The sequence below is a fragment of the Oncorhynchus masou genome, chromosome 5 (genome assembly GCF_036934945.1).
Source record: "Oncorhynchus masou masou isolate Uvic2021 chromosome 5, UVic_Omas_1.1, whole genome shotgun sequence".
NCBI classification, from domain to species: domain Eukaryota; kingdom Metazoa; phylum Chordata; class Actinopteri; order Salmoniformes; family Salmonidae; genus Oncorhynchus; species Oncorhynchus masou.
The window spans coordinates 77,321,965-77,349,833 of record NC_088216.1 but is presented as its reverse complement, the minus strand read 5'-3'; the positions used below and the strand labels follow the sequence as shown (position 1 = coordinate 77,349,833).

The window sequence follows — 27,869 nt, the reverse complement described above, 5'->3', positions numbered from 1 at the left end:
CCCCAAAAATAACATAGTTTTAATACCCTACACCTTTTTCAGAGGCTAAAGGTCCTCACTTACCATTAAGTAAATTGATATTGCTGCTCTTTTAATTTCTTGTTGACTGGTAGTCAGTATAATATTTGTGTTTTATGTGTAAATGATAATATATTTTTCCCTTGAGATTGCGCATTCTTTTCTGGTATGGGATGCGTCTGAGATGTATCTGATAGCAATGCATATTTGGCAAGTATTTGCAGGGAGGCGTATCCCACAGCGGAATTCCATTTGCCAAGAATGCTTGGGTCTCCTCCCTTGCACCCCTTACAACCCCGAGTGAGTGTGTGATCGCTTGCTTTCATGCGTGAGTGTGAAAATTGCTTTCCTTCAAGTGACTTCAGATGAGAATCTCAAGCGAGAAAAAAAGCAATATTTGATATGGCATAGGACAGACAAAAAATAGATTGTGCAATCAAAACCAGTGCGTACTTCCTTGCGGTAGGCGGGGCATGAGGAGTATATGCGGAATTGTGCTCCAGGTGTGCGTCTTGTCCCAGGACCAGCGTCTTGTCCCAGGACCACACAGAAGGTTCACATGGAGTTTCTGAAATTGTTCCATACATCAACACGTGCACAGAACAGAACTGGACCGCATGTAGCCTAATGCCACAGACAACATCAAAGACAGCCAGTGTTGTGTCTGGGAATCAATACTTTAGTCCTCTGGAGACACGGCATTATACGCACTCAGGTATGTACCTGGCAATCTGGCTGGCATATTACTTTACACCAATTCAGTGCATTCATCATTTCTTTATTATCAATAAGTGTGCATGTCGGTAGTATTCTAGTATTCTAGTACTCTACCAAAACATCCCAAGGATTTTTCATCCAATTGTTTGTCTTGTTTTTCTTCATCTTCCAGTTATCTAAAAAAAGTATGACGTATTAGCCTATCCGCTTCTCTTATTCTACACAGAAATGGATAGCCTACAAACTATCATAAACACAATTCTGTCAATCACATATCTATAACATAACCTTTATTTATGGAGGCAAGTCAGTTAAGAACAAATTCATGTTTCATAATGACGGTCTACTCCGGCCAAACCTTCCTCTAACCCGGCCAATTGTGCGCTGGTCTATGGTACTCTCGATCGTTTTTTATACAGCCAGGGATTGAACCAGGGTTTGTAATGACATCTCTAGCACTGAGATGCAGTGCTTTAGACCGCTGCGCCACTCAGGAGCCTGTAGGCTATAATCAACGATTATAGACCACACATAAATGTTGTGATTAGAGGCTGAATTGTGTTTTATTCTGTAGAGTAGGTCTATTTTATATTCAGACAGCATTTTGGTGGAGGTGCTATATTACAGGAAGTTACTGAAACGTCACCAGTTTCATCTAGTCTTTCATTCTGACATCTAACTCATGTGACCATGGTTCTACAAACACTTTATTATCATACATCTGTCAGACACTGTAATGAAACAGATGAAATAGGGTTACACCAAGTGATTTAGCTATTGTCTTTTGTTAATTTGATGAGAGACTCTGAAACGCAAACAGTGCATTTCCACAGTTACGTCAACAGGGAGCATGTTTTGTCTTGTACAATGTAGATTCTTGACCCACTTTGGTGTTTCCCATAGAGTGGAACTCTAATGACTCAGTCTGGACTGCTACTCAAACACTTACGTTATGCATACCAATCCTTTTGGATAAATATGAAATCATGTTTATAGTTTTAGCACAAAATGCCACTCCCTCGACCACAGATTGTATCAGCAATCCCATCCCCCAATCCCCCAACAATACCCATACTATCTTCTCTCTTTAAAAACATGAGCAGAGTAAACAAAACAGACTCACTCTGGTCATATAAATCAGACTAGCAGAGTAAACAAAACTGACTCACTCTGGTCATATAAATCAGACTAGCAGAGTAAACAAAACTGACTCACTGGTCATATAAATCAGACTAGCAGAGTAAACATGGTACTTAGGAGATATTGTTTCTCATCCCCCCTTTTTACAAGATTAGTACATCAAACCACTAGTTCTCTGTTGTAAATGGGTCAGAGAGTTATAATAAATTCCTTCTAGTTCATCCACATTCTCTCTCTCACACACTCTCTCTCTCTCACACACTCTCTCTCTCCCAGTCTCTCTCTCTCTCTCTCTCCAGCTCCTGCTGATCACCAGAATGTTCAGGAGGAGATGTTCTCGTGGTTGTAGGTAACAGGCAGTAGCAGTGGAGATGGTCCCCTGGGCCAACTTCCTGGTGACATGCATATGGATACAGACCCTCAAAGCCTCAGGACTGGACACCTGTCCCAGGACCCCTCGCAAGGAGGTGGATTTCACCTTTAACTACTCAATACCCCACTTCCAGACAGGCAAACCCATCCAGAACATAGTGGTCAACCTGTACATGCCTGAGGTTTATGTGGCTTCTCAGAATGTGATTGAGGCAGTGAGTGGAGAGCTCAGTAAGTTATGGGAGCTGAGGACAGGCCCAGTGGGCAGCCCGGAGTGTCAGACCTGTGGCCTGTGTGACATCGAGGCCGATCTTGAGGACTCAGTAGACACGGATAATGAGGTCCTGCTCTTGGACCCATCACCTTATCTTAACTCTCTGTACTCCTGTGGGAGCTCTCAGCATGGGATCTGTCATTTACATGAACTTAGCTCTAATGATACCCCACCTAAATCTGAATGTCTCTTCAGGAAGGATGCTAACTCGCCGTCCCTTTGCCCTGACTGCCTGGCCAGCCCCCTGGGCACTGAGGTCATCATCGTGGAGCAAGGCTACACAGCCTACTTCTTTGTAGCGGCTACACTCAATGAGCGTGTGGCGCAGAGGTACGGCAGACCGTCCTTATCGGTGCGCCGGCCACTGTCGACCCTGGATGGCTTTGAGATGGTCATGCAGGGTCTGACTGTGCTCCCTAAACTACAGAACTCCTACCAGATCGACTACATCTACAGCTTCTCCACACAGGACTATGTCTACTTCCTGTCCGTCCAGAGGGAGAACTTCCTGGACTCATATCAGACTCGGTTAGGCCGTCTCCCGGTGAAGGACACGGAAGTGTGGCTGTACCGTGAGGTGGTGCTGGAGTGTCGCTTTGAGCCCAAACGCAGGCGGAGGAGGAGGGGGGAGAACAATATTTTCCAGGATGTGGTGTATAACGGGCTGCAGGCGGCCCACTTCAGCCGGGCAGGGAAGGAGCTGGCAGAGGAGCTGGGGGTGGGGGAGAAGGATGACATCCTCTATGGAGTGTTTGCAGTGACAGATGGCTCTGGGAGGCCCTACAGTAACTCAGCCATGTGTGCCTTCCCCATGCCCGACGTGAACAGGGCCATCGACTGGGGAGCGGAGGACTGCTGCAGGTCCAGCACAGAGCAGCTCTCCAGGGGGCTCTGCCACTTCCAGCTCTGTGAGAGCTGCCCTCATGAGGTCAGTGACAGGCCTACTCAACTCCGCTCTGTTCCGCTCTGTTCTGCTCCGCTCTGTTCCACTCTGTTCTGCTCCGCTCTGTTCCGCTCCATTCTGCTCTGCTCCACTCTGTTCTGCTCTCCTCCGCTCTGTTCTGCTCCGCTCTACTCAGCTCTGCTCTGTTCTGCACTGCTCTGCCAGGGCTTCTGTTGGGTTGTCGTTGAAGCCTGATGGTAGATAGGAAGATATACTTGTTTTATTGATATTCAACAGTCCTGAATCAAAATTATGTCATTAGAATAACATAAAGGTTGGTTATTTCAATTGCATTGTGCATTACAAGTACCAGTGCTATGAGCGGAGGAAGTCGGGTGTGTGAGAACAGGGAGGGAGGGGTGAATGAGTCAGATCCCACCAGTGTATTGCCACACTGGTGTTCTGCTCTGTTGAATTACAATCATGACTATTACCATACCATGCTGAAAGGGTGGGAACTGTTGATACAGCCTGAGTACTATACATGAAAGCCCTGCTACATTACCGTTGTTCCTGAAATCGTAACTATGGAAGCTTAGGGTAGACTTTACATATTGTACGACAAACCTTGTATTTGATCATTACAAATGTTCAAAATGATTGAATTAAGCTGTTTAAAAAATATATATTATGACTGTGACCAGGTTGTGGCACAGGAAGGATAGGAAATGGAAATGACACAGGAGGATAGGAAATGTAGTGTATGTATCGTTGGAAGAATAGATCAACAAACTGCATTAATTTTAAACAATGGTGTTTGCTGTGTGATATCTGCTATCAAGGTGTGGCCTTATCACTGTGACTTTCAAACATTCACCTTTTTTGAGCTCATAGAACCATGCGGACACCTGCTGGGGCGGTGTGCCAACTCTGAGGTTATAAATGGAGTTGATAAAAGTGACACAATGTGAATGGGAGGGAGTGTATCCCTGTGCCTGGCTCCTATGTGTTCTATATACATGTGTGTGTGTGTGTGTGTGTATGTATATATATATATATATATATATATATATATATATATATATATATATATATATATATATGAGAGAGAGGTGGGGTTACTGTTTATAAGAAGGGTTACTCAACTTAATTCCATCTCGGAAGTGTTTAAGCGGATCATGTTATGAGTTATTACTGTCATTGTTGTTTACAACTCAATACAAAAATACACCGTTAGAGAAATTTACTGCCAGCCATATTGTCAGTGTTAAACATCTCAACTGATTATAGTTAAGTTGTAGGAACATGGAAGATCAGATAAAGATGTGTGTAGAAGGCACTTAAAGGAACTGTAAAGAGGCATGTGAGGGCAGGTTAGATAATTGTGCTGTGTTGGAGTAGCTTTATTTATGTTCTGCTGGGTGGTGTTGGGGAGTGTGTGTGTGGTGTTGGAGTATGCGTGTGTGGTGTTGGAGTATGTGTGTGTGGTGGTGGGGTGTGGGTGTGTATGTGGTGGGGTGCGGGTGTGTGGTGGTGGTGATGTGTGTGGTGGGGTGTTGGTGGTGGTGGGGTGCGTGTGTGGTGGTGGTGCGGTGTTTGTGGTGGGGTGTGTGTGTGTGTGTGTGTTTGGAGTGTATGTGTGGTGTTGGAGAGTGTGTGTGTGGTGTTGGAGTGTGTGTGTGTGGTGTTGGAGTGTGTGTGTGTGGTGCTGGAGAGTGTGTGTGTGTTGTTGGAGAGTGTGTGTGTGTTGTTGGAGAGTGTATGTGTGTTGTTGGAGAGTGTATGTGTGGTGTTGGAGAGTGTGTGTGTGGTGTTGGAGAGTGTATGTGTGGTGTTGGAGAGTGTGTGTGTGGTGTTGGAGAGTGTGTGTGTGGTGTTGGAGTGTGTGTGGTGTTGGAGTGTGTGTGTGGTGTTGGGGTGTGGGTGTGTGTATGTGGTGGGGTGCGGGTGTGTGGTGGGGGTGTGTGGTGGGGGTGCGGGTGTGTGGTGGTGGTGGGGTGTGTGGTGGTGGGGTATGTGTGTGGTGGGGTGTTTGTGGTGGTGCGGTGTTGGTGGTGGTGGGGTGCGTGTGTGGTGGTGGTGCGGTGTTTGTGTTGGGGTGTGTGTGTGTGTGGTGGTGTGTGTGGTGGTGGGGCACAAAATAATCAGAAACACAAACATAAAAAGCAAATGCATCCAACCAATTTGTAGTAGAGGTCGACCGATTATGATTTTTCAACGCCGATACCGATTATTGGAGGACCAAAAAAAGCTGATACCGATTAATCGGCCGATTTAAAAAAATAAAAAAATATATTATTATAATTTTCTTTGAAATGTATTAATGACTATTACAACAATACTGAATGAACACTTATTTTAACTCAATATAATACATCAATAAAATCAATTTAGCCTCAAATAAATAATGAAACATGTTCAATTTGGTTTAAATAATGCAAAAACAAAGTGTTGGAGAAGAAAGTAAAAGTGCAATATGTGCCATGTAAGAAAGCTAAGGAACGTTTCAGTTCCTTGCTCAGAACATGAGAACATATGAAAACTGGTGGTTCCTTTTAACATGAGTCTTCAATATTCCCAGGTAAGAAGTTTTTGGTTGTAGTTATTATAGGAATTATAGGACTATTTCTCTCTATACCATTTGTATTTCATATACCTTTGACTATCGGATGTTCTTATAGGCACTTTAGTATTGCCAATGTAAAGTATAGCTTCCGTCCCTCTCCTCGCCCCTACCTGGGCTCGAACCAGGAACACAATGACAACAGCCACCCTCAAAGCAGCGTTACCCATGCAGAGCAAGGGGAACAACTACTCCAAGTCTCAGAGCGAGTGACGTTTGAAACGCTATTAGCGCACCCCGCTAACTAGCTAGCCATTTCACATCGTTACACCAGCCTAATGTTGGGAGTTGATAGGCTTGAAGTCATAAACAGCAGAGCTGCTGGCAAAACGCACGAAAGTGCTGTTTGAATGAATGCTTATGAGCTTGCTGGTGCCTACCATCGCTCAGTCAGACTGCTCTAACAAATCATAGACTTAATTATAACATAATAACACACAGAAATGCGAGCCTTAGGTCATTAATATGGTTGAATCCGGAAACTATCATCACGAAAACAAGACGTTTATTCTTTCAGTGAAATAAAAAAATCATTCCGTATTTCATCTAATGGGTGGCATCCATAAGTCTAAATATTCCTGTTACATTGCACAACCTTCAATGTTATGTCATAATTATGTAAAATTATGGCAAATTAGTTCGCAATGAGCCAGGAGGCCCAAACTGTTACATATACCCTGACTCTGCGTGCAATGAACGCAAGAGAAGTGACACAATTTCACATTGTCACAATTCTGGCAATTGTATATTCTTTTAGCTAAATATGCAGGTTTAAAAATATTTACTTCTGTGTAATGATTTTAAGAAAGGCATTGGTGTTTATGGTTAGGTACACATTGGAGCAACGACAGTCCTTTTTCGTGAATGCGCACTGCATCGATTATATGCAACGCAGGACACTCTAGATAAACTAGTAATATCATCAACCATGTGTATGTAGTTTTATAACTAGTGATTATGATTAAGTTTATTGCTAGCTAGCAACTTTTATTTTTGAAATATCTTTTTGTGAATTTTACCCCTTTTTCTCACCAATTTCGTGGTATCCAATTGTTTAGTAGTTACTGTCTTGTCTCATCGCTACAACTCCCGTACGGGCTCGGGAGAGACGAAGGTTGAAAGTCATGCGTCCTCCGATACACAACCCAATCAAGCCACACTGCTTCTTAACACAGCGCGCATCCAACCCGGAAGCCAGCCACACCAATGTGTCAGAGGAAACACCGTGCACCTGGCAACCTTGGTTAGCGCGCACTGCGCCCAGCCCACCACAGGAGTTGCTGGTGCGCAATGAGACAAGGATATCCCTACCGGCCAACCCCTCCCTAACCCGGACGGCGCTAGGCCAATTGTGCGTCGCCCCACGGACCTCCCGGTCGCGGCCGGTTACGAGTCTCTGGTGGCACAGCTGGTGCTGCTGTACAGCGCCCTTAACCACTGCGCCACCCGGGAGCAAGCTAGCTAGCAACTTACCTTGGCTCCTTACTGCGTTCACATAACAGGCGGGCTCCTTGTGAGGCAGGTGGTTAGAGCGACTAGTTAACAGGAAGGTTGCAAGATTGAATCGCTGAGCTGTCAAAGTAAAAATCTGTCGTTCTGCCCCTGAAAAAGGCAGTTAACCAAACGTTCCTAGGCCGTCATTGTAAATAAAGATTAAATAAAGGTGTAAAAAAAAAAATCAAACAAGAAAATCGGCCATTCCGATTAATCGGTCAACCTCTAATTTGTAGAGAGTCACAAGCCTGATGTAATCATTGCATGCTATGAATATGGGACCTCATGCTTAACTTTGTACTACTTTAATACACATATACAGTATATCACAAAAATGAGTACACCCCTAACATTTCTGTAAATATGAGTATATCTTTTCATGTGAGAACACTGAAGAAATTACACTTTGCTACAATGTAAAGTAGTGAGTGTACAGCTTGTATAATAGTGTAAATTTGCTGTCCTCTCAAAATAACTCAACACACAGCCATTAATGTCTAAACCGCTGGCAACAAGTGCTCTGGTGAACTCAATGCCAAAGAGGGTTAAGGCAGTGCTGGACAATGTAAAGTAGTGAGTGTACAGCTTGTATAATAGTGTAAATTTGCTGTCCCCTCAAAATAACTCAACACACAGCCATTAATGTCTAAACCGCTGGCAACAACCGCTCTGGTGAACTCCATGCCAAAGAGGGTTAAGGCAGTGCTGGAAAATGATGGTGGCCACACAAAATATTGACACTTTGGGCCCAATTTGGACATTTTCACTTTGGGGTGTACTCACTTTTGTTGCCAGTGGTTTAGACATTAATGGCTGTGTTGAGTTATTTTGAGGGGACAGCAGATTTACACTGTTATACAAGCTGTACACTCACAACTTTACAAAAAAAGTGTCCTTTCTTCAGTGTTGTCACATGAAAAGATATACTCAAATATTTACAAAAATGTGAGAGGTGTACTCACTTTTGTGATATACTGTAAGTGGATTTGTCCCAGTACTTTTGATCTACTAAAATGGGGGGCGACAATGTACAAAAAGTGCTGCAATTTGCAAAGTGCTGCAAAGCTGACAGTCTACACTTTAACATCATAATCATTGTATTGTTTCAAATCCAAAGTTCTGGAGTACAGTGCCAAAACATCAACAAATGTGTCACTGTCCCAATTATTTTGGAGCTCACTTTATGTAAAGTAAAATAAACCATAGGATTACCAATGTAATAAACCTCATCTAAAATGGGAAAGGTGTGAAATGACCAGTCATGTTTGAATAGTCAGTCAGTATGAGTAATCTCTATGTGTGTCTGCAGAGCTCCGACAACAACGCTACATGCATGGCCAAGTCCACCCTGGTGTCTAAGCCATACTACAGGTTGGACCTCTTCAACAGGTACATGAACAACATCCTGCTCACCTCAGTACTGGTCACCATCATCGGGAACAACACTGTGGCACACATTGGCACCAAGGACGGCAGGCTGTTGCAGGTGTGTGTGGTACAGTACAGTATACTCACTGAGACATCTGGTGGGAGAATATGACTTTACAGTCTACTTCATGAATGCAGACAGTGAAAGTGGGGGTAGATGGAGTTATATTTTAAAGTTTTACCTTATGCATGGCTGTCTTTTCTCAAGTGTAAACATTATATAATCAGTGTTCTCCAATGACAATCATTAGCTCTCTCGGCATTGTAACCAACCTAAGTAGAACACATCACAAGTCCATTCCTTTCATAGGTCTGCCATGACTTAATGATATAACTGTAGTGACTTTGACTGTTGTAGCTCATCCTGAGGAGGTCAAATCCCATCATCTTTGCCAACTATTCTCTGGGAGAGGACAATGAGGTGTCCAGGAAAGCTGCTGTGCAATCTAACGAGTCCTTGCTCTTTGTGGTTGGAAATAAGGTGCCTTTTCAATTCAATCATAAATCATAAATACTTCTTGGTATTCCCTTGTTTTTTACTTGTGACTTATTTTGGCAGTGTGACTCTTTTTTTCTCTCTCTCTCTCATTTCTCACTTTTCTCTCGCTCTTTCTCGCTCACTCTCTCTATCACTTTTCTCTCTCTCTGTGCCAGATGTTCAGTGTGTCTCCTAAAGGACCAGGATGTAAACACTTCCTGACCTGCTCCACGTGTCTGATGGCGCCCAGGTTCATAGGGTGTGGCTGGTGTTCGGGGGTGTGCTCCAGGCAGGAGGAATGCCTCATAGAGTGGACGAGTGAGTCCTGTCCTCCCGTCATCACAAAGGTAAGACTGCTGGGGGCTGAAGTAGGGAGTGGAAGAGAAGCGACCCAGTAGAGGGAGGGTCTTGTCTTTTCATCTGATCATAAATGTCTGAACCACGACCACCAAACACGTAGGTGGAAGAAACCAAGACATTTTCAATAGGATATTGAAACCGAGTGCCTTCAGAAAGTATTCACTCGACTTGACCTCATCCACATTTTGTCGTGTTACAGCCTGAATTTAAAATGGCTTACATTGAGATTTAGTGTAATTGGCCTACACACAATACCCCATAATGTTAAAGTGGAATTATGTTTTTAGAAATGTTTACAAATTAGTGAAACGAACAGCTGAAATCAATAAGTATTCAACCCCTTTGTTATGGCAAACCTAAATACGTTCAGGAGTAATAATTTGCTTAACAAGTCACAATAAGTTGCATGGACTCACTTTGTGTGTAATAAAAGTGTTTATCAGGATTTTTGAATGACTACCGCATCTCTGTACCGCACACAAAAACACACATATAATTACAGTATCTGTAAGGTCCCTCAGTCAATCAGTGAGTTTCAAACACTGAATCAAAAACCAGGGTTGTTGACCTATGCATCGCAAAAAAAGGCACCTGTTAATGGGTAAAAAAAAGAAGTAGAGATTGAATATCCCTTTGACCATAGTGAAGTTATTAATTACACTTTGCATTGTACATCAATACACACAGTCACTACAAAGATACAGGCGTCCTTCCTAACTCAGTTGCCGGAGAGGAAGCAAACCACACAGGTATTTCACCATGAGGCCAATGGTGACTTTAAAACAGTTAAGAGTTAAATGGCTGTGACAGGAGAACACTGAGGATATATCAACAACGTTGTAGTTACTCCACAATACTAGCCTAAATGACAGAGTGAAAAGAAGGAAGCCTGTACAGATTAATTTTCTTTTCCAAAACATGCATCCTGTTTGCAATAAGGCACACAAGTAAAACTGCAAAGAATATAGCATAGAAATTAACTTTATTTTCTGAATAAAAAGTGTTATTTTTGGGGCAAATCCAACACATCACCGAGTATCACCCTTCATATTTTCAAGCATGGTGGTGGCTGCATTATGTTATTGGTATGCTTGTCATCTGTAAAGACTAGGGAGTTTTTAGGATGAAAAGAAACAGAATAGAGCTAAGCACAGGCAAAATCCTACAGGAAACCTGCTTTCCAACAGACACTGGGAGATAAATAGCCAAATACTGTATACACTGGAGTTGCTTACCAAGATGACATTGAATGTTCCTGAGTCACCAAGTTATAGTTTTGACTTAAATCGGCTTTATAATGGCTGTCTAGCAATGATCAACAACCAACTTGACAAAGCTTGAAGATTTTTTAAAAATAATAATGTGCAAATATTGCACAATCCAGGTTTGCAAAGCTCTTAAGCCTTGTCCACACTGCAGGCCTTAATTCTCAAATCAGTTTTGTTTTTCAAAGTTAAGTGACCAAATCAGATTTGTGTGTGTTCAGACAGCAGTCATTTGCAGACAAGGCTACGCTAGTAGCCATAGTAATGACGTGTGTGTATGCATTTGTGTAGGCTGATTGGTGGTAGTGCTTGTGCTTCCTATCACTCAGAAGTTATGTAGCATGCTAAGGTGACAACATTGCCTGCCATGGTCGTTTCTCAGTTGCTTTGAATGTTCAAAATCTGCCTTCAGAAAGAAGACTTTTAAAACCTTAAAGGATAACATGATCCAACTTTCAAAACAAGTCCTTTCTGGCTAGCCACAGCTAGCTAGGTAGATCTTTAGCTTTCTAGCACATTCACTAAAATGTTTGGAAACAATTAACAAGCTAGTTAGCTTCCACGTGTTGTTGTCAAACTAACAGAGTAGCTAGCAAGCAACGAGATCTGCTGAATAACAGTCTAAATCCCACTTGAGGTTAAATCAATCAGATTTGAATGTTCAGACACAAGTCACATAGCCAGGAATCAGATTTGTATCTTAATTTATGTAAACCACCTACGAAGGTGGTTTGAAATGTGGCTTGAAATATCTTATTCCATGTGCTTTTTGGCTGTTCAGGGTGCAGGAAAAAGAACAGATTCAAATCAGATATGCAAATCAATAGGATTTGAGTCACTTCAAAATGACGGCTTGAGAGACTTACCCAGAAAGACTCACAGGTGTTATCACTGCTAAAGGTGATTCTAACATGTATTGACTAAGGGGTGTAAATACTTACTTAAAATAGATATTTCTGTGTTCCATGTTCAATAAATGCAAACATTTCTAAAAACATGTTTTCATTTTGCCATTATGGGGTATTGTGTGTAGATTATGGGTGAGAAAACAATTGTACATTTTAATCAATTTTGAATTCAGGCTGTAACACAACAACATATGTAAGTCAAGGGGTATGAATACTTTCTGAAGGCACTGTAGTGAAGCATTTGAGGAAATGAGTTAAGCATTTGAGGAGTCTTTCTGATGGTATTGTTTTGGGGATCCAGTTTTTCCCAAAGACGGCTCCCCCTGATGGTGAGACAGAGCTAAGGCTGTGTGGCTGGGAGTTCCAGTCTCCTCTACGACCAGCCATCATCAGCGAGGAGACCCACCTGGTGCGAGTGGGAGCGACTCCCTGCACTGTGCTGTCAGAGAAGAGCAATAGTACACAGTAAGTAACACACACAGACAGAATACATAGAGACATATAAACTCAACCCAAATCAGCTCTGTGAAACAATTTCATGCTGAGGCTATAGGCATCACTGATCTTTCTCGCTGACCCTTCCTAGGCTGGTGTGTAGCATTCACCCTAAGGTTCTGGGTCCATCCCAGGATCTCAACATCACCGTGGCAGTGCATGAGGGGAAGGTGGAGGGACGCTACTCAGTTGAAGGCCAGGCCCAGATGATAGGGTTCACTTTTGTGGTGAGGAGGATTACATTTTATTTTATTGTTGATACAGTAAAAACTGAATTTGCATTAGAGGGGCTTCTATTTAATAAAACCCTCTATGTTCTATTAGATACATAACTCTCAATCCATGATAAGGATGTAAATCCAGAAATAACTGACAACCTTAACATAGAACTTCAGTCAGTTTTAGAATAAGTATCTAGCAATAGGCTGATGCTAAATATCTCAAACTAAAATCATCGTTTTTGAGACAAAATCACTCACTCAACCCTAAATCTAATCTAGCTATATTATTGAATAATGTGGATGATTGAGTAAATTGAGTAGATTAAACTGCTGGGTGTAACCCTAGATAGCGAGATGTCATGGTCAAAACATATAGACTCAATGGTTGCTAAAATGGGAAGAGGTCTGTCTATGATAAGGCAATGCTCTGCTTTCTTGACAACTAAATCAACCAGGCAGGTCCTACAGGCCCTCATTTTGTCGCACATGGACTACTGCCCAGTTGTGTGGTCATGTGTGTCAAAGAAGGACATAGGAAAATTGCAGTTGGTCCAGAACAGAACAGCACATATTTCACTTAGATGTACATGGAGGGTGAATGTCAGTGGTATGCATGTCGAGTAGAGATTGACGGAATCACTACTGGTCTTTGTGTGAGGTGTTGATGTGTGAAAGGTACTGAACTATCTGTTCAATCTGTTGGCACACAGTTCGGACACTCATCAGTACCACACAAGACATGCAGCCAGAGGTCCCTTCACAGTCCCCAGGTCCAGAACAGAAGCTGGGAAACACACATTATTAAATAAAGCCATGAGTTAAATATAGGTTAAATAAAAAAAATGAGTACATGTAACTCTCTGCCACCCCAGGTAACTTAAGCTAACAATAAAACCAGATAAAAAAAACAGATAAAAGAACATTCAATTTTACGGTATCAGTGTCCCTCCTCCGGGACAGTTGAGCTAACGTGCGCTAATGTGATTAGCATGACGTTGTAAGTAACAAGAACATTTTCCAGGACATAGACATGTCTTATATAGGCAGAAAGCCTAAATACTTGTTAATCTAAGCTATTAGCTATTATAGTGAAAAAATCCATGCTTTTGTTTGAGGAGAGTGCACAACAACAAAAAACTTTTATCACGGCGACTGGTTTGATACATTCACCTCTGAAGGTAAATAATGTACTTACATTTATTAATCTTGCTCTGATTTGTCATCCTGAGGGTCCCAGAGATACAATGTAGAAAATAGTAAAAAATAAAGAAAACCCCTGGAATGAGTAGGTGTTTGCAAACTTTTGATTGGTACTGTATGTATGTAACTGCTAAATTAAAGGAAACAGCTGAGTAAATGAGGGATACAAAGTATATTGAAGGCAGGCGATTCCACACAGGTTTATACTGTGCATTCGGAAAGTAGACAGACCCCTTGACTTTTTCCACGTTTTGTTATGTTACAGCCTTATTCTAAAATGGATTAAATAGAAAATAATTGTCTTCAATCTACACACAATACCCCATAATGACAAAGTGAAAACAGGTTTTTAGAATGGTTTGCAAATGTATTAAAAATGAAAAACAGAAATACCTAATTTACATAGGTATTCAAATCCTTTGCTATGAGACTCAAAATTGATAGAAGTCCACCTGTGGTAAACTCAATTGATTGGACATGATTTGGAAAGGCACACACCTGTCCATATAAGGTCATACAGTTGACAGTGCATGTCAAAGTAAAAACCATGAGGTTGAAGGAATTGTCAATAGAGATCAGAGACAGGTTTGTGTCGCGGCACAGATCTGGGGAAGGGTACCAAAATATTTCTGTTAGCATTGAAGGTCACCCAAGAACACAATGGCCTCCATCATTCTTAAATGGAAGAAGTTTGGAACCACCAAGACTCTTCCTAGAGCTGGCCACCGGTCCAAGCTGAGCAATCGGGGGAGAAGAGCCTTGGTCAGGGAGGTGACCAAGAACCTGATTGTCACTCTGAAGGAGTTCTAGAGTTCCTCTGTGATTGGAGAAACTTCCAGAAGGACAACCATCTCTGCAGCACTCCACCAATCAGGCTTTTATGGTAGAGTGGCCAGACGGAAGCCATTCCTCAGTAAAAGGCACCTGACAGCCCGCTTGGAGTTTGCCTAAGCCACCTAAAGACTCGCAGACCATGAGAAACAAGATTCTCTGGTCTCATGAAACCAAGATTGAACCCTTTGGCCTGAATGCCAAGTGTCACGTCTGGAGGAAACCTGGCACCATCCCTACAGTGAAGGCATGGTGGTGGTAGCATCATGCTGTGGGGATGTTTTTCAGTGGCAAGGACTGGGATAATATTCAGGGTCAAGGGAAAGTACAGAGAGATCATTGATGAAAACCTGCTCCAAAGCGCTCAGGACCTCAGATTGGGGTGAAGGTTCACCTTCCAACTGGACAATGACCCTAAGTGCACAGCCAAGACAACGCAGGAGTGGCTTTGTGACAAGTTTCTGAATGTCCTTGAGTGGTCCAACCAGAGCCCAGACTTGAACCCGATCGAACATCTCTGGAGGGACCTGAAAATAGCTGTGCAGTGACGCTCCCCATCCAACCTGACAGAGCTTGAGTGGATCTACAGAGAAATACAGGTGTGCCAAGCTTGTAGCGTCATACCCAAGAAGACTCAAGGCTGTAATCGCTTCCAAAGGTGCTTCAAGAAAGTACTGAGTGAAGGGTCTGAATACTAATGTAAATGTGATATTTCAGTTTTGTACTTAAAAAAAAAAACTTTTCTTTTGGGGTATTGTGTGTAGATTGATGAGGAAAAAAACTGTTTTATCAATTTTAGAATAAGGCTGTAACGTAACAAAATGTGGAAAAAGTCAAGGGGTCGGAATACTTTCCAAATGCACTGTATATATATTTAATTCATCCTAATGTCTACTTTTGTATCCAGGAGCCAAGTATCACAGAAATCACTCCTGACTATGGGCCTCAAATAGGGGGAACCTTGGTCACAGTGACAGGGCCTCACTTGAACGCAGGGATGATAAAGACTGTGTCTATAGGAGACCAGGAATGCCCCATCAAGAGGTAATTATGGGCATCCAACTCTCTCTGTTTTCGTTGGTTTCTGCTGTGTAATTTGCTCTCTCAAGGTGTCTCATTGGAACTAAACAATGTGTCCCTTTCTTAGTATGTGTCTGTCTGTATCTACGGTATATTAGTGTTCATAATATGATGTCCCACTTGTTACGCTGTCTCTGCCAGTGTCACTGAGGGTACTGGGACCATGTCCTCCATAGTCTGCCTGTCCAAAGGGTTGGCAGTGGTGAAGAAGGTGCCTGTCAGGGTTTTCATTGACAAATCCCAAGTGGCTACTACCAAGATGTTTCACTACAAGAAGAACCCTGTGATCACTGTGATACAGCCAGTCTGCAGCTTTAGAAGGTAGGCCATACTTAATCTTGGTTACCCAGAAGTAAAATTCTCATTTCATGAACTGCCACAACTATTTGAAAAATAATACATAATAAACTGCAAATTGTGCTGGTTTCCTCTCAATGTACACTCAGCAATAGTGACCTATAACACCAAGTCTGTATTCGTTTGTTTTTATTTGTTGAATCGTGTGATTAAGTGGATCCAAAATCATCATCAAAGGCAGTAATCTGGACTCTGCGTACAACACTGTGATCCGCTACAAATCCCACAACCCCTCACAGAAGCTTCTGCAGCGTGTAAGTTATCCTCTAGGGTTAACAACTCTGGGCCTCATGAACCTAAGATGGAGGTAACATCTATGAAATGTGAGTAAGTTATCCCCAGAATACTGTTATTGACACTTTGACTGTAACCCAGGTCTGCAACGGCACAGCAACCCCCACACATATGGAGTGCTTCGCCCCTGTTTTCCCCAGGAATGAGACCGACAATGGCATCATCACTATCAATATGGACGGGGCCAACAAACTTGTGATGAAGCGCTTCGAATACCAACCAGACGCCAGCATCACCCCCTTTGAGTACGAAGGCAACGTACTGAGCCTGAGCCCTGGCCAGACTGAGGTTTCCCTGCATGTACGTTCACAATCATACACACGGGCATTATCAACCAGCTATGTAGTCAGTCAATCAAGTACAGTAACTCTATTCTACAATTGAACAATCAATTGCTGTGTAAATCTGACCATGACTGTTGTTGTACCAGTAGTGTAAGTAGTTGATTTCTTAATTTCTTAGGTCCCAGCGGACAAAGCTGATTGGTTGAAATGACATCATTATAACCAGCTTACAACTAACCCGTTTCGGCACCTGTAGTAAATAATAACAAGGCTCCAATAAGTACCACAATGAGTCTTGCTCTGCCATGTTCTGTAGCACAACAAGCTGAGCATGGTGAGTCCCTGTATGGAGATTACAATGAGCATTGGAGGCGTGGACTGTGGTGTCCAGGTACTGGACAACGAACTGACCTGCAGGATCCCCAAGAATCTCATCATCCCCAGTGAAGGGTCACCTGTCAGGGTGAGCTACTCTGCTTACTGTAATGGTTAACCTAATTGAATTTAACCCTTAGTTAACCATTATCATGCCTCTTCTATAGTAAACCAAACTGGGCCTTTAGTAAACAGGTTTTGGGTCAATTCCATTTAAATTAATTGGAATTAGAATTTCAGTTTACTTTGACTGAATTGGAATGGAATTGACCCCCAACCTTCTTATGGATAAGGGGCAGTATTCAGAAGTTTTGATGAATGAGGTGCCCAAAGTAAACTGCTTGTTATTCAGGCCCGGAAGCAAGGATAATTGGGAGTATTGGATAGAAAACACTCTACAGTTTTCAAAACTGTTATAATAATGTCTTTGAGTATAACAGAACTGATATAGCAGGCGGAAACCCGAGGAGAAGAGAATCCATCCGGGAATTTGTTTTTTGAGCTCACCACTCATTATAATGGCTGTCTATGGGAATATGAATGGAATACTTCCCAGATTACAGTTCCTAGGTTTTCCAGTAGATGTCAACAGTCTTTAGAAAGAGTTTCAGGCTTGTTTTTTGAAATATGAACTAGAATTTGTAGTTTTTCTAAGAGCTCCCATTTTAGCTGTAGTGTTGTGGTGCGCGTCGGTGAGGGCGCACACTTCGTTATTTATCTCCGGTAATGAACATACTATTCTCCGTCTTAAATGTTTTAACTTATCTACATATTAGGGTGCCTGAGGATTGATTAGAAACGTTGTTTGACTTGTTTGGACTAAGTTTATTGGTAACTTTCGGGATTCATTTGTATGCATTTTGAACGAGTGAAACCGGTAGATTACTGAGTCAAGCGCGCCAACTAAACTGACATTTCTGGGTATATAAAGGACTTTATCGAACAAAAGGACCATTTGTTATATATCTGGGACCCTTGTTATACTATTCTCCGTCTTACATTTACATTACATTTAAGTCATTTGGCAGACGCTCTTATAATGTTTTAACTTATCTACATATTAGGGTGCCTGAGGATTGATTAGAAACGTTGTTTGACTTGTTTGGACTAAGTTTATTGGTAACTTTCGGGATTCATTTGTATGCATTTTGAACGAGTGAAACCGGTAGATTACTGAGTCAAGCGCGCCACCTAAACTGACATTTCTGGGTATATAAAGGACTTTATCGAACAAAAGGACCATTTGTTATATATCTGGGACCCTTGTTATTGCAACCAGAGGAAGACCTTCAAAGGAAAATGATTTATTTTATCGCTATTTCTGACTTTCTTGATGCCTCTGCTTGGTTGGAAAATGTATGTAATGTTTGTATGCGGGGCTCTGTCCTCAGATAATCGCATGGTGTGCTTTCGCCGTAAAGCCTTTTTTAAATCTGACAAACCGGCTGGATTATCAAGAATTTAAGCTTTTAAACAATGGAAGACACTTGTATTTTCATGTTTAATATTACGAATGTTGTGTTTTGAATTTCACACTCTGCAATTTCATCGGATGTTGTCGAGGTGGGGTGCTAGCGGCACGCCTATCCCAAGTTAAAAGCAAGCCATCAATCCATAAGTAAACTGTTACTAAAGTAAAGTGATATAAAAACAAGGTCTGAGTGATATCCTGTTTTCTGTCCCAGGTGTCTGTGAATGGGCATGCCTATGAGGTGGGCACTGTGGTCTTCTTCAGCAACACTGTCAACACAGTGGGTGTGGTGATGGGGATCTTTGCTGCATTGTGCGTTGGCGCTGCCCTGGCTTTCATCGCCATGAAACATGTGAGGAGGAAAAAGAAAGGTGAGAACCATTACTGTCCGTAGGATTTGCTACCATGAGATTACCTTGGGATTTGCTTTCATCTACCAGTACAGTTATTGGAGCTTAGTTGTATAACCCTGTTTCAGGGTAACTTTCCTGCAATGTAGAACATTTTAAACTTGTAGTGTATTTGAGGTTTAAATAGGCTTCTGAAGTTTGTAATTTCCACTTTGAAATTTCAGATTTGAGAAAATTGTATCAACCTATAAAAATATTCCATTAATTATAATCCACATAACAATATACATTTCCTTTTGCTAAATAATATTTTTTCCTGCTGTAGCAAATGGCTCATATTAAGATCATACATTTGTACTCTTGTAGTATGTTATCTTCAATTTGCTCACATCTACTAAGTATCTAAAGTTGTTTGCTTTGATTTAAGTATGTACAGTACCAGTCAAAAGTTTGGACACCTATTAGGTCAAGGGTTTTTCTTTATTTTTACTATTTTCTACATTGTAGAATAATATTGAAGACATCAAATCTATGAAAGAACAGAAATTGAATCATGTAGTTTCCAAAAAAGTGTTTAACAATTCTAAATATATTTTATTTGTATTTTCTTCAAAGTAGACACCCATTGCCTTGATGACATCTTTGAACACTCTTGGAACTGTCTCAACAAGCTTCACCTGGAATGCTTTTCCATAGGTCTTCAAGGAGTTCCTACATATGCTGAGCACTTGTTGGCTGCTTTTCCTTCACTCTGCAGTCAAACTCATCCCAAACCATTTCAATTGGGTTGAGGCCAGGTGATTGTGGAGGCCAGGTCATCTGATGCCTCACTCCATCACTCTCCTTCTTGGTCAAATAGCCCTTACACAGCCTGGAAGTGTGTTGGTTCATTGTCCTATTGAAAAACAAATGATAGTCCCACTAAGCACAAACCAAATGGGATGGCATATTGCTGCACAATGCTGTGGCAGCCATGCTGGTTAATTGTGCCTTGAATACTAAATAAATCACAGACACTGCACCAGCAAAGCACCATCAAACCTCCTCCTCCATGCTTCACGGTGGGAACCACACACGTGGAGATCATCCATTCACCTACTCTGTGTCTCACAAAGACATGGCAGTTGGAACCAAAAATCTCAAATTTGGACTCTTCAGACCAAAGGACAGATTTCCACCAGTTTAATGTCCATTGCTCCTGTTTCTTGGACCAAGCAAGTCACTCCTTTATTAGTGGTTTCTTTGCAGAACTTCGACCATGATTCACTCACTCCTCTGAAGAGTTGATGTTGAGATTTGTCTCTTACTGGAACAATGTGAATAATTTGTTTGGGCTGCAATTTCTGTGGCTGGTAACTCTAATGAACTTATCCTCTGCAGCAGAGGAAACTCTGGGTATTTCTTTCCTGTGGCGGTCCTTATGAGAGCCAGTTTCATCATAGCGCTTGCTGGTTTTTGCGACTGCACTGACATTTTTCAGATTGACTGACCTTCATGTCTTAAAGTAATGATGTACTGTCATTCTCTTTGCTTATTTGAGCTGTTCTTGCCATAATAATGAACTTGGTCTTTTACCAAATAGGGATATCTTCTGTATACCACCCCTACGTTGTCACAACACAACTGATTGGCTCAAATGCATTAGGAAGGAAAGAAATTCCACAAATGTACTTTTAATAAGGCACACCTGTTAATTGAAAAGCATTCCAGGTGACTACAGTACCTCATGAAGTTGGTTGAGAGAATGCCAAGAGTGTGCAAAGCTGTCGTCAAGGCAAAATGTGGCTACTTTGAAGAATCTAAAATATATTTAGATTTGTTTAACACTCTTTTTGGTTACTACATGATTCCATATGTGTTATTTCATATTTTTGATGTCTTCACTAGTATTCTACATTGTAGAAAATAGTAAAAATAAAGAAAAACCCTGGAATGAGTAGGTGTGTCCAAACTTTTGACTGGTACTGTATATTACTGGATCTATACACTATTTTCCTGATGACTCAAACTGAATTCTTCCGCTACTCGATGTTCACTACGTACAGTGGGGCAAAAAAGCATTTAGTCAGTCACCAATTGTTCAAGTTCTCCCACTTAAAAAGATGAGAGGCCTGTAATTTTCATCATAGGTACACTTCAACTATGACAGACAAAATGAGAGAAAAAATCACATTGTAGGATTTTTAATGAATTTATTTGCAAATTATGGTGGAAAATAAGTATTTGGTCAATAACAAAAGTTTATCTCAATACTTTGTTATATACCCTTTGTTGGCAATGACAGAGGTCAAACATTTTCTGTAAGTCTTCACAAGGTTTTCACACACTGTTGCTGGTATTTTGGCCCATTCCTCCATGCAGATCTCCCCTAGAGCAGTGATGTTTTGGGGCTGTTGCTGGGCAACACGGACTTTCAACTCCCTCCAAAGATTTTCTATGGGGTTGAGATCTGGAGACTGGCTAGGCCACTCCAGGACCTTGAAATGTTTCTTACGAAGCCACTCCGTTTCCCGGGCGGTGCGTTTGGGATCATTGTCATGCTGAAAGACCCAGCCACGTTTCATCTTCAATACCCTTGCTGATAGAAGGAGGTTTTCACTCAAAATCTCACGATACATGGCCTCATTCATTCTTTCCTTTACACGGATCAGTCGTCCTGGTCCCTTTGCAGAAAAACAGCCCAAAAGCATGATGTTTCCACCCCCATGCTTCACAGTAGGTATGGTGTTCTTTGGATTCAACTCAGCATTCTTTGTCCTCCAAACACAACGAGTTTTTACCAAAAAGTTATATTTTGGTTTCATCTGACCATATGACATTCTCCCATATAACGTTCTCCCAATCTTCTTCTGGATCATCCAAATGCTCTCTAGCAAACTTCAGGCGGGCCTGGACATGTACTGGCTTAAGCAGGGGGACACGTCTGGAACTGCAGGATTTGAGTCCCTGGCGGCGTAGTGTGTTACTGATGGTAGGCTTTGTTACTTTGGTCCCAGCTCTCTGCAGGTCATTCACTAGGTCCCCCCGTGTGGTTCTGGGATTTTTGCTCACCGTTCTTGTGATCATTTTGACCCCACGGGGTGAGATCTTGTGTGGAGCCCCAGATCGAGGGAGATTATCAGTGGTCTTGTATGTCTTCCATTTCCTAATACTTGCTCCCACAGTTGATTTCTTGAAACCAAGCTGCTTACCTATTGCAGATTCAGTCTTCCCAGCCTGGTGCAGGTCTACAATTTTGTTTCTGGTGTCCTTTGACAGCTCTTTGGTCTTGGCCATAGTGGAGTTTGGAGTGTGACTGTTTGAGGTTGTGGACAGGTGTCTTTTATACCGATAACAAGTTCAAACAGGTGCCATTAATACAGGTAACGAGTGGAGGACAGAGGAGCCTCTTAAAGAAGAAGTTACAGGTCTGTGAGGGCCAGAAATCTTGCTTGTTTGTAGGTGACCAAATACTTATTTTCCACCATAATTTGCAATAAATCCATTAAAAATCCTACAATTTGATTTTCTGGATTTTTTCTCTCTCATTTTGTCTGTCATAGTTGAAGTGTACCTATGATGAAAATTACAGGCCTTATCTTTTTAAGTGGGAGAACTTGCACAATTGGTGGCTGACTAAATGCTTTTTTGCCCCACTGTACTTCACTCTGAGCCTCCCATCGTTGAAGTTGTTTCTGGGGAAGTCAAAATGAGGGGTGTTGTACAAAACAAATTCATAAGCGATTGGATCATCTGTAACCAATCAACGCCAATGACGAATTTTCAAATGTCGCTTTACCCATGTGTGTTCTGTGTCCAAATTTTTGACTGGTACTGTATATGACAATGTTATTAATTGTGTTGATTTAGAAATTTCAGCCAATGTAGAGACTCGTTTAGCTAGGATGTCCGTCCGCAGAAGAATAAGCAGCAACCCTGACCTATCCCCCACAGGTGACTATAGACGAGGTGAGACCCTTGATGTGATCATTGATTATGATTCATCGATCTTGTTATTCAAATCCATTCATCAATGTTTCCTCTGTACTCCAGACCTGTCCTCCCAGCCGAGCCAAACGACAGGCTCAGGAGGGATAATGTTCCATGGCCTGGTCTACACTGCCACCTTTGACCCCTTGGCCGTGCCTCTGATCTCAGTGGACACCCTGAAACCTGAGCTCCTGGAGGAGGTCAGAGACGTCCTGATCCCAGCCGACACTGTCAACATTCACCGCAACCAGATCATTGGCAAAGGTATGGATAGACCGGTCCCAGATTACACAAGCATTTCGCTACACTCGCATTAACATCTGCTAACCATGTGTATGTGACAAATAAAATTTGATTTGATTTTGATTTGTTGGTGCTGTCTTGCCGACTCCTATTGTCATTGTCACGCCAAACTAATTGGGACCTCCTCAGATACTGAGAGAAGAAACATGTTTCTGGTAGTCAGCTTCATTTCATTAGAGTCCATTTCCACTCAATCGCATGTTCATATTTTTTTAATTTACAAGTATGTAACTAGACTAGAGCAATATCCACAAAAACACTGATGTAATTTTGTTGTTATTCAGGTAATTTTGGGACTGTGTACCATGGCTACCTAACAGACAACAAGAACCAAGAACAGTTAATCCACTGTGCCGTTAAAGCATTGAACAGTAAGTTGATTATTTACATTTTACATTTACATTTACATTTTATTTACATCATTTTCTGAGTGTATATCCTGCTAGTTTCATGTAGAACAATGCTCTCTCTCTCACACTCAGGGATCACGGCCCTGGAGGAGGTGGAGCAGTTCCTGAGAGAGGGCATCCTGATGAAGGAGTTCCACCACAACAACGTTCTGTCCCTGCTGGGCATTCTTCTGCCTCAGGAGGGGCTCCCCCTGGTGGTGCTGCCCTATATGAAATATGGAGACCTGCGCCACTTTATACGCTGTGAAAGGAGGGTAAGTCAGCCTATAGGGCCTTTCTTTGTCAAAGTAAATGGACAGAAATGCCAGATTTAACTGATACTTAACCTTTTTCACCAGTGTACTGCAGATTACTGCAAGTGCTTTTGTTTTATTAACTCTTAAGTATCCAACCCCCTTTTTTAAATGTTCACCTAAAATGACATGCCCAAGTCTAACTGCCTATAGCTCAGGACCTGAAGTAACCATGTGAAAGGAAACACTTTGAAGTCTGTGGAAATGTGAAGTTAATGTAGGAGAATATATATCACATCTGGTAAAAGACAATACAAAGAAAAAACATGCAAGAGAATGGCCATAATGTATTAATCCAGCCCAGGTGCAGTGTATGTGCAAAGGTTTAGACTGATCCAATGAACCATTGTATTTCTGTTAAAAAAATTGTATCAAGACTGCCCACATGTGCCTAATTAATTGATTAATCACTTTTCAAGTACATAACTGTGCACTCTCCTCAAACAATAGCACAGTTTTCTTTCACTGTAATTGCTACTGTAAATTGGAGAGTGCAGTTAGATTAACAATAATTTAAGCTTTCTGCCAATATCAGATATATCTATGTTCTGGGAAATGTTCTTGTTACTTACAACCTCATGCTAATTGCATTAGCCTACATTAGCTCAACCGTCCCGTAGGGGATCCACCGATCCTGTAGAAGTTTTAATGATATCTCACCAACAACTCCTGTGCTACTCTTTCTCTCCTCCTCCAGAACCCAACAGTGAAAGACCTGATTGGCTTTGGGCTGCAAGTTGCCAAAGGGATGGAGTACCTGGCCCAGAAGAAGTTTGTACACAGAGACCTGGCAGCTAGGAATTGCATGTAAGTCAAGGGCAGCCCTGTCACTCATACCTTTTGGACACGCCAACACACACACAAACACTCACTACTGATTCTAAACACACCCACTCACATACAATCATCATATATGCTGCTGCTCATAGTTTTATCATATATCCTGATACTAGTCACCTTACCCCTATAAATACAGTACCTACATCTATCGAGCCAGTATCCCTGCACATTGTAAATATGGTACTGGAACTGACTGACCCTCTATATATTATGCTTACTTATTTTCTTCTGTTCTTCTTATTTTTATTTATTGTGCGTTTTTGTTCTACCTTATGTTATTTTTAGTGTTACATTGTTATTGATTACTGCATTGTTGAGTTTGGAGCTGGCAAGAAAGGCATTTCACTGTACTAGTGCATGTGACATTATAAGTTGAAACTAATGTAAAGACTATTTCTCAATCCAGGACCTGGCAGTCCCATCTTTAATATCTGTTTATTATCATCTATTATCTATTGTCTCTTTAGGCTTGATGAAACGTTCACGGTGAAGGTGGCAGACTTCGGCATGGCCAGAGATGTGTTTGACAAGGAGTACTACAGCATCCGGAACCACAAGAAGGCCAAGCTGCCAGTCAAGTGGATGGCCATAGAGAGTCTGCAGACACAGAAGTTCACCACTAAGTCAGATGTGGTGAGTGGACATGTCCTTAGTTAGCATACTCTGTATACTTGATCTGTCTTGACTCAAGCTCTTTACCCCTTGTCTTCACAGTGGTCATTTGGGGTCCTGATGTGGGAGCTGTTGACCAGAGGAGCTAGTCCCTATCCTGAAGTGGACCCCTATGACATCACTGAATTCCTGTTGAAGGGGCGCAGGCTTCCCCAGCCACAGTTCTGCCCTGATGCCCTGTAAGTGTTTCTGGGCTTATTTTCTACCCCTAAAGCTAAGAATTTGAAAAAATTATCTCAGATGAGCTTGGTTGTTGATGGTGTTTGTTGTTTTTCTAGGAACTCTTGATTGTTGATGGCGGTTGTTGTTTTTCTAGGTACTCATGGTTGTTGACGGCGGTTGCTGTTTTTCTAGGTACTCGTGGTTGTTGACGGCGGTTGTTGTTTTTCTAGGTACTCATGGTTGTTGACGGCAGTTGCCATTGCTCTACAGCTTCTCTGTCTTGGTTGTTGATGGCTGCTGTTGTTTCTCTACAGGTACTCAATCATGCTGGAGTGCTGGAACCCGGAACCGGAGCTCAGGCCTGATTTCCACACGCTGGACCAGGAGGTTCTGGAGATCTGGTCCTGCCTGGAGGGAGAGCACTACATCAGCCTTAAGGTAACCTACGTCAACCTGGACCAGCCACGGCCCTACCCCGCCCCGACCGCCTCCGCTGACGAGGCTGAAGCCTCTTCTGGATCAGAGTCAGACAGCGTTATGTCCAACTGACTGGACCAGACAGACCAGACCAGAACTGACCAGACCAGGACAGGGACAGTAGAGAGAGGTCAGAGGGCACGGATGAAAGGCTTCTCCTTTTCCTATCCACGCAGTATGCAGAAAGAATCTTGCAGTTCTGTTACTTGAGACTGGATTGGGAAGGAATAGAACATTGACTATTGACTAAATTTGTCCAATTGTGTGAGCAATGACACTGAATTTCAATGGAGATTCCCCCACCTTGTGAGTACACAAATTATGACTATCATATTTTTGGGTACTTTTAATGTTTTTTTAAAGGTAGGTTTTCAGTTGTAGAAATTGCATTTATGGGACACCAAGTGAACCCTCTCCATGTCTGAAGCACAGCTGTAAATATGAACAAATGAATGTAAATGTCTGAAATGTGGATATGCTATGCTAATTAATGACTATGATTTCAGCTTGACATTAATATGTTTAATAGGATGGATATAATATGTCAGATTTTGCTAACTTTTTTGCTGTGGCTGCGTTTACAAACTGATATTTTTGTCACTATTGGTCTTTTCACCGACCAGAATTGTGCTGCATGTGTAAACACAGTATTCGAGATGGTCATTGATTTATGGTATGAAATATGTCCACTGACCAAACTGGTCAACTTTTCTGCATTTACACAGGCACCCCAATTCTAATATTTTTTTCACTAACTAATTGGTCTTTTGGCCAAACAGATCTGAAAAAGATCTGATGTGAAAAGATCTTATGTGATTGTCCAAAAAACGAATTAGCAGCGGGAAAAATCTGAATTGGGCTGCCTGTCAACTCAGCCCTTGAGATTCACAAGGACACACTTTTGAGAGGATAGTTCAGTTTGCCATCCTTGTGAATAGGTAAGCTTTAAATGCCCTTCCTCTTCAGAGAAAATCATAATAGGAATACTAATTGATACTCAGGGAGTCAACATATACATTTGTCTGGTTTGAGAAATAAACCTGTCTTTTATTAAAGGGAAAGTCTGGGATGCTGCATCCATTTTTTAACTTCTAAATGAATGATACTGTAAATACCCATTGATTCTTAAAAAATACAACTTAGAACTGCCCGTGAGCTTAGTTCAACTGTCACACCCCATCAGAAGCATACATATAAGCTTGTTTTACTCCATTGTTTGTAAACAAACACTGTATAGCCTCAAAACATGGTTAAAACTATACTTTTGATATCATGGATGGTCAGTCCTTCTATTCATAGCTTTGTTAGTGGTTAAAATTCTCCAGCCCCATCCCTCAGCTGTTTACCAAAACAAGTAGGGGGTGGCTGCTTTGATGTTGTTTGAACTGCGGATTGCCCATTTAACTCTGAGCTGAAGTATGCCCCTACTACTTGTTAGTCTTTGAATCCATCACTAGAGGTCAGTAAAAACCTTTGTCATGAGTACTTTTGCTGCAGTATTCTGCACATCATCAGACCAACCAAGGTACACACCAGACCTTTGTTACAACGATCTATGTTTCACACTACAATGCTTAAAGGAGATAAGAGGGATGTTTACTTTGCGTAAGGAAATGGTTATGATTGGCACTGGCAGACTGTAGTCTATACTGAAATCTCAGGACACCCTATAGCCTTAGTTCTCTTGTTTATTTCAGTCACTAGATGTGTAATCACCTCCAACTGTGTTTATCTTGTGGATTGTTTTAGTGACATCAATCAGAAAACACAAGTCTACGTTTGTATCAACATGAAGAAAGTAAAACATTAGATTTAACACAGCCAA

General features: G+C 41.8%; 1 protein-coding gene across 4 annotated transcripts; it reads left to right on the top strand.

Moving 5' to 3' along the window:
• The first annotated feature begins 298 nt into the window (after window positions 1-298).
• On the top strand, window positions 299-27,869 carry LOC135540296 (macrophage-stimulating protein receptor-like). Of its 4 annotated transcripts, none has more exons than XM_064966872.1 (21): window positions 299-733; window positions 2,152-3,449; window positions 8,831-9,007; window positions 9,308-9,430; window positions 9,604-9,774; window positions 12,262-12,425; window positions 12,547-12,682; window positions 15,615-15,751; window positions 15,929-16,108; window positions 16,299-16,398; window positions 16,520-16,738; window positions 17,039-17,185; window positions 18,783-18,939; window positions 22,768-22,851; window positions 22,951-23,151; window positions 23,475-23,561; window positions 23,673-23,854; window positions 24,591-24,700; window positions 25,201-25,366; window positions 25,448-25,584; window positions 25,882-27,869. In XM_064966872.1, the coding sequence occupies exons 2-21, from the start codon at window positions 2,247-2,249 to the stop codon at window positions 26,114-26,116; spliced, it is 4,116 nt and encodes a 1,371-aa protein (XP_064822944.1). In that variant the 5' UTR covers window positions 299-733; window positions 2,152-2,246; the 3' UTR covers window positions 26,117-27,869. The 4 variants fall into 4 exon arrangements, with proteins under 4 accessions (XP_064822944.1, XP_064822945.1, XP_064822943.1 ...); XM_064966871.1 differs by having other exon boundaries at window positions 300-733; window positions 2,175-3,449; window positions 22,768-22,866; XM_064966870.1 differs by having other exon boundaries at window positions 300-733; window positions 22,768-22,866.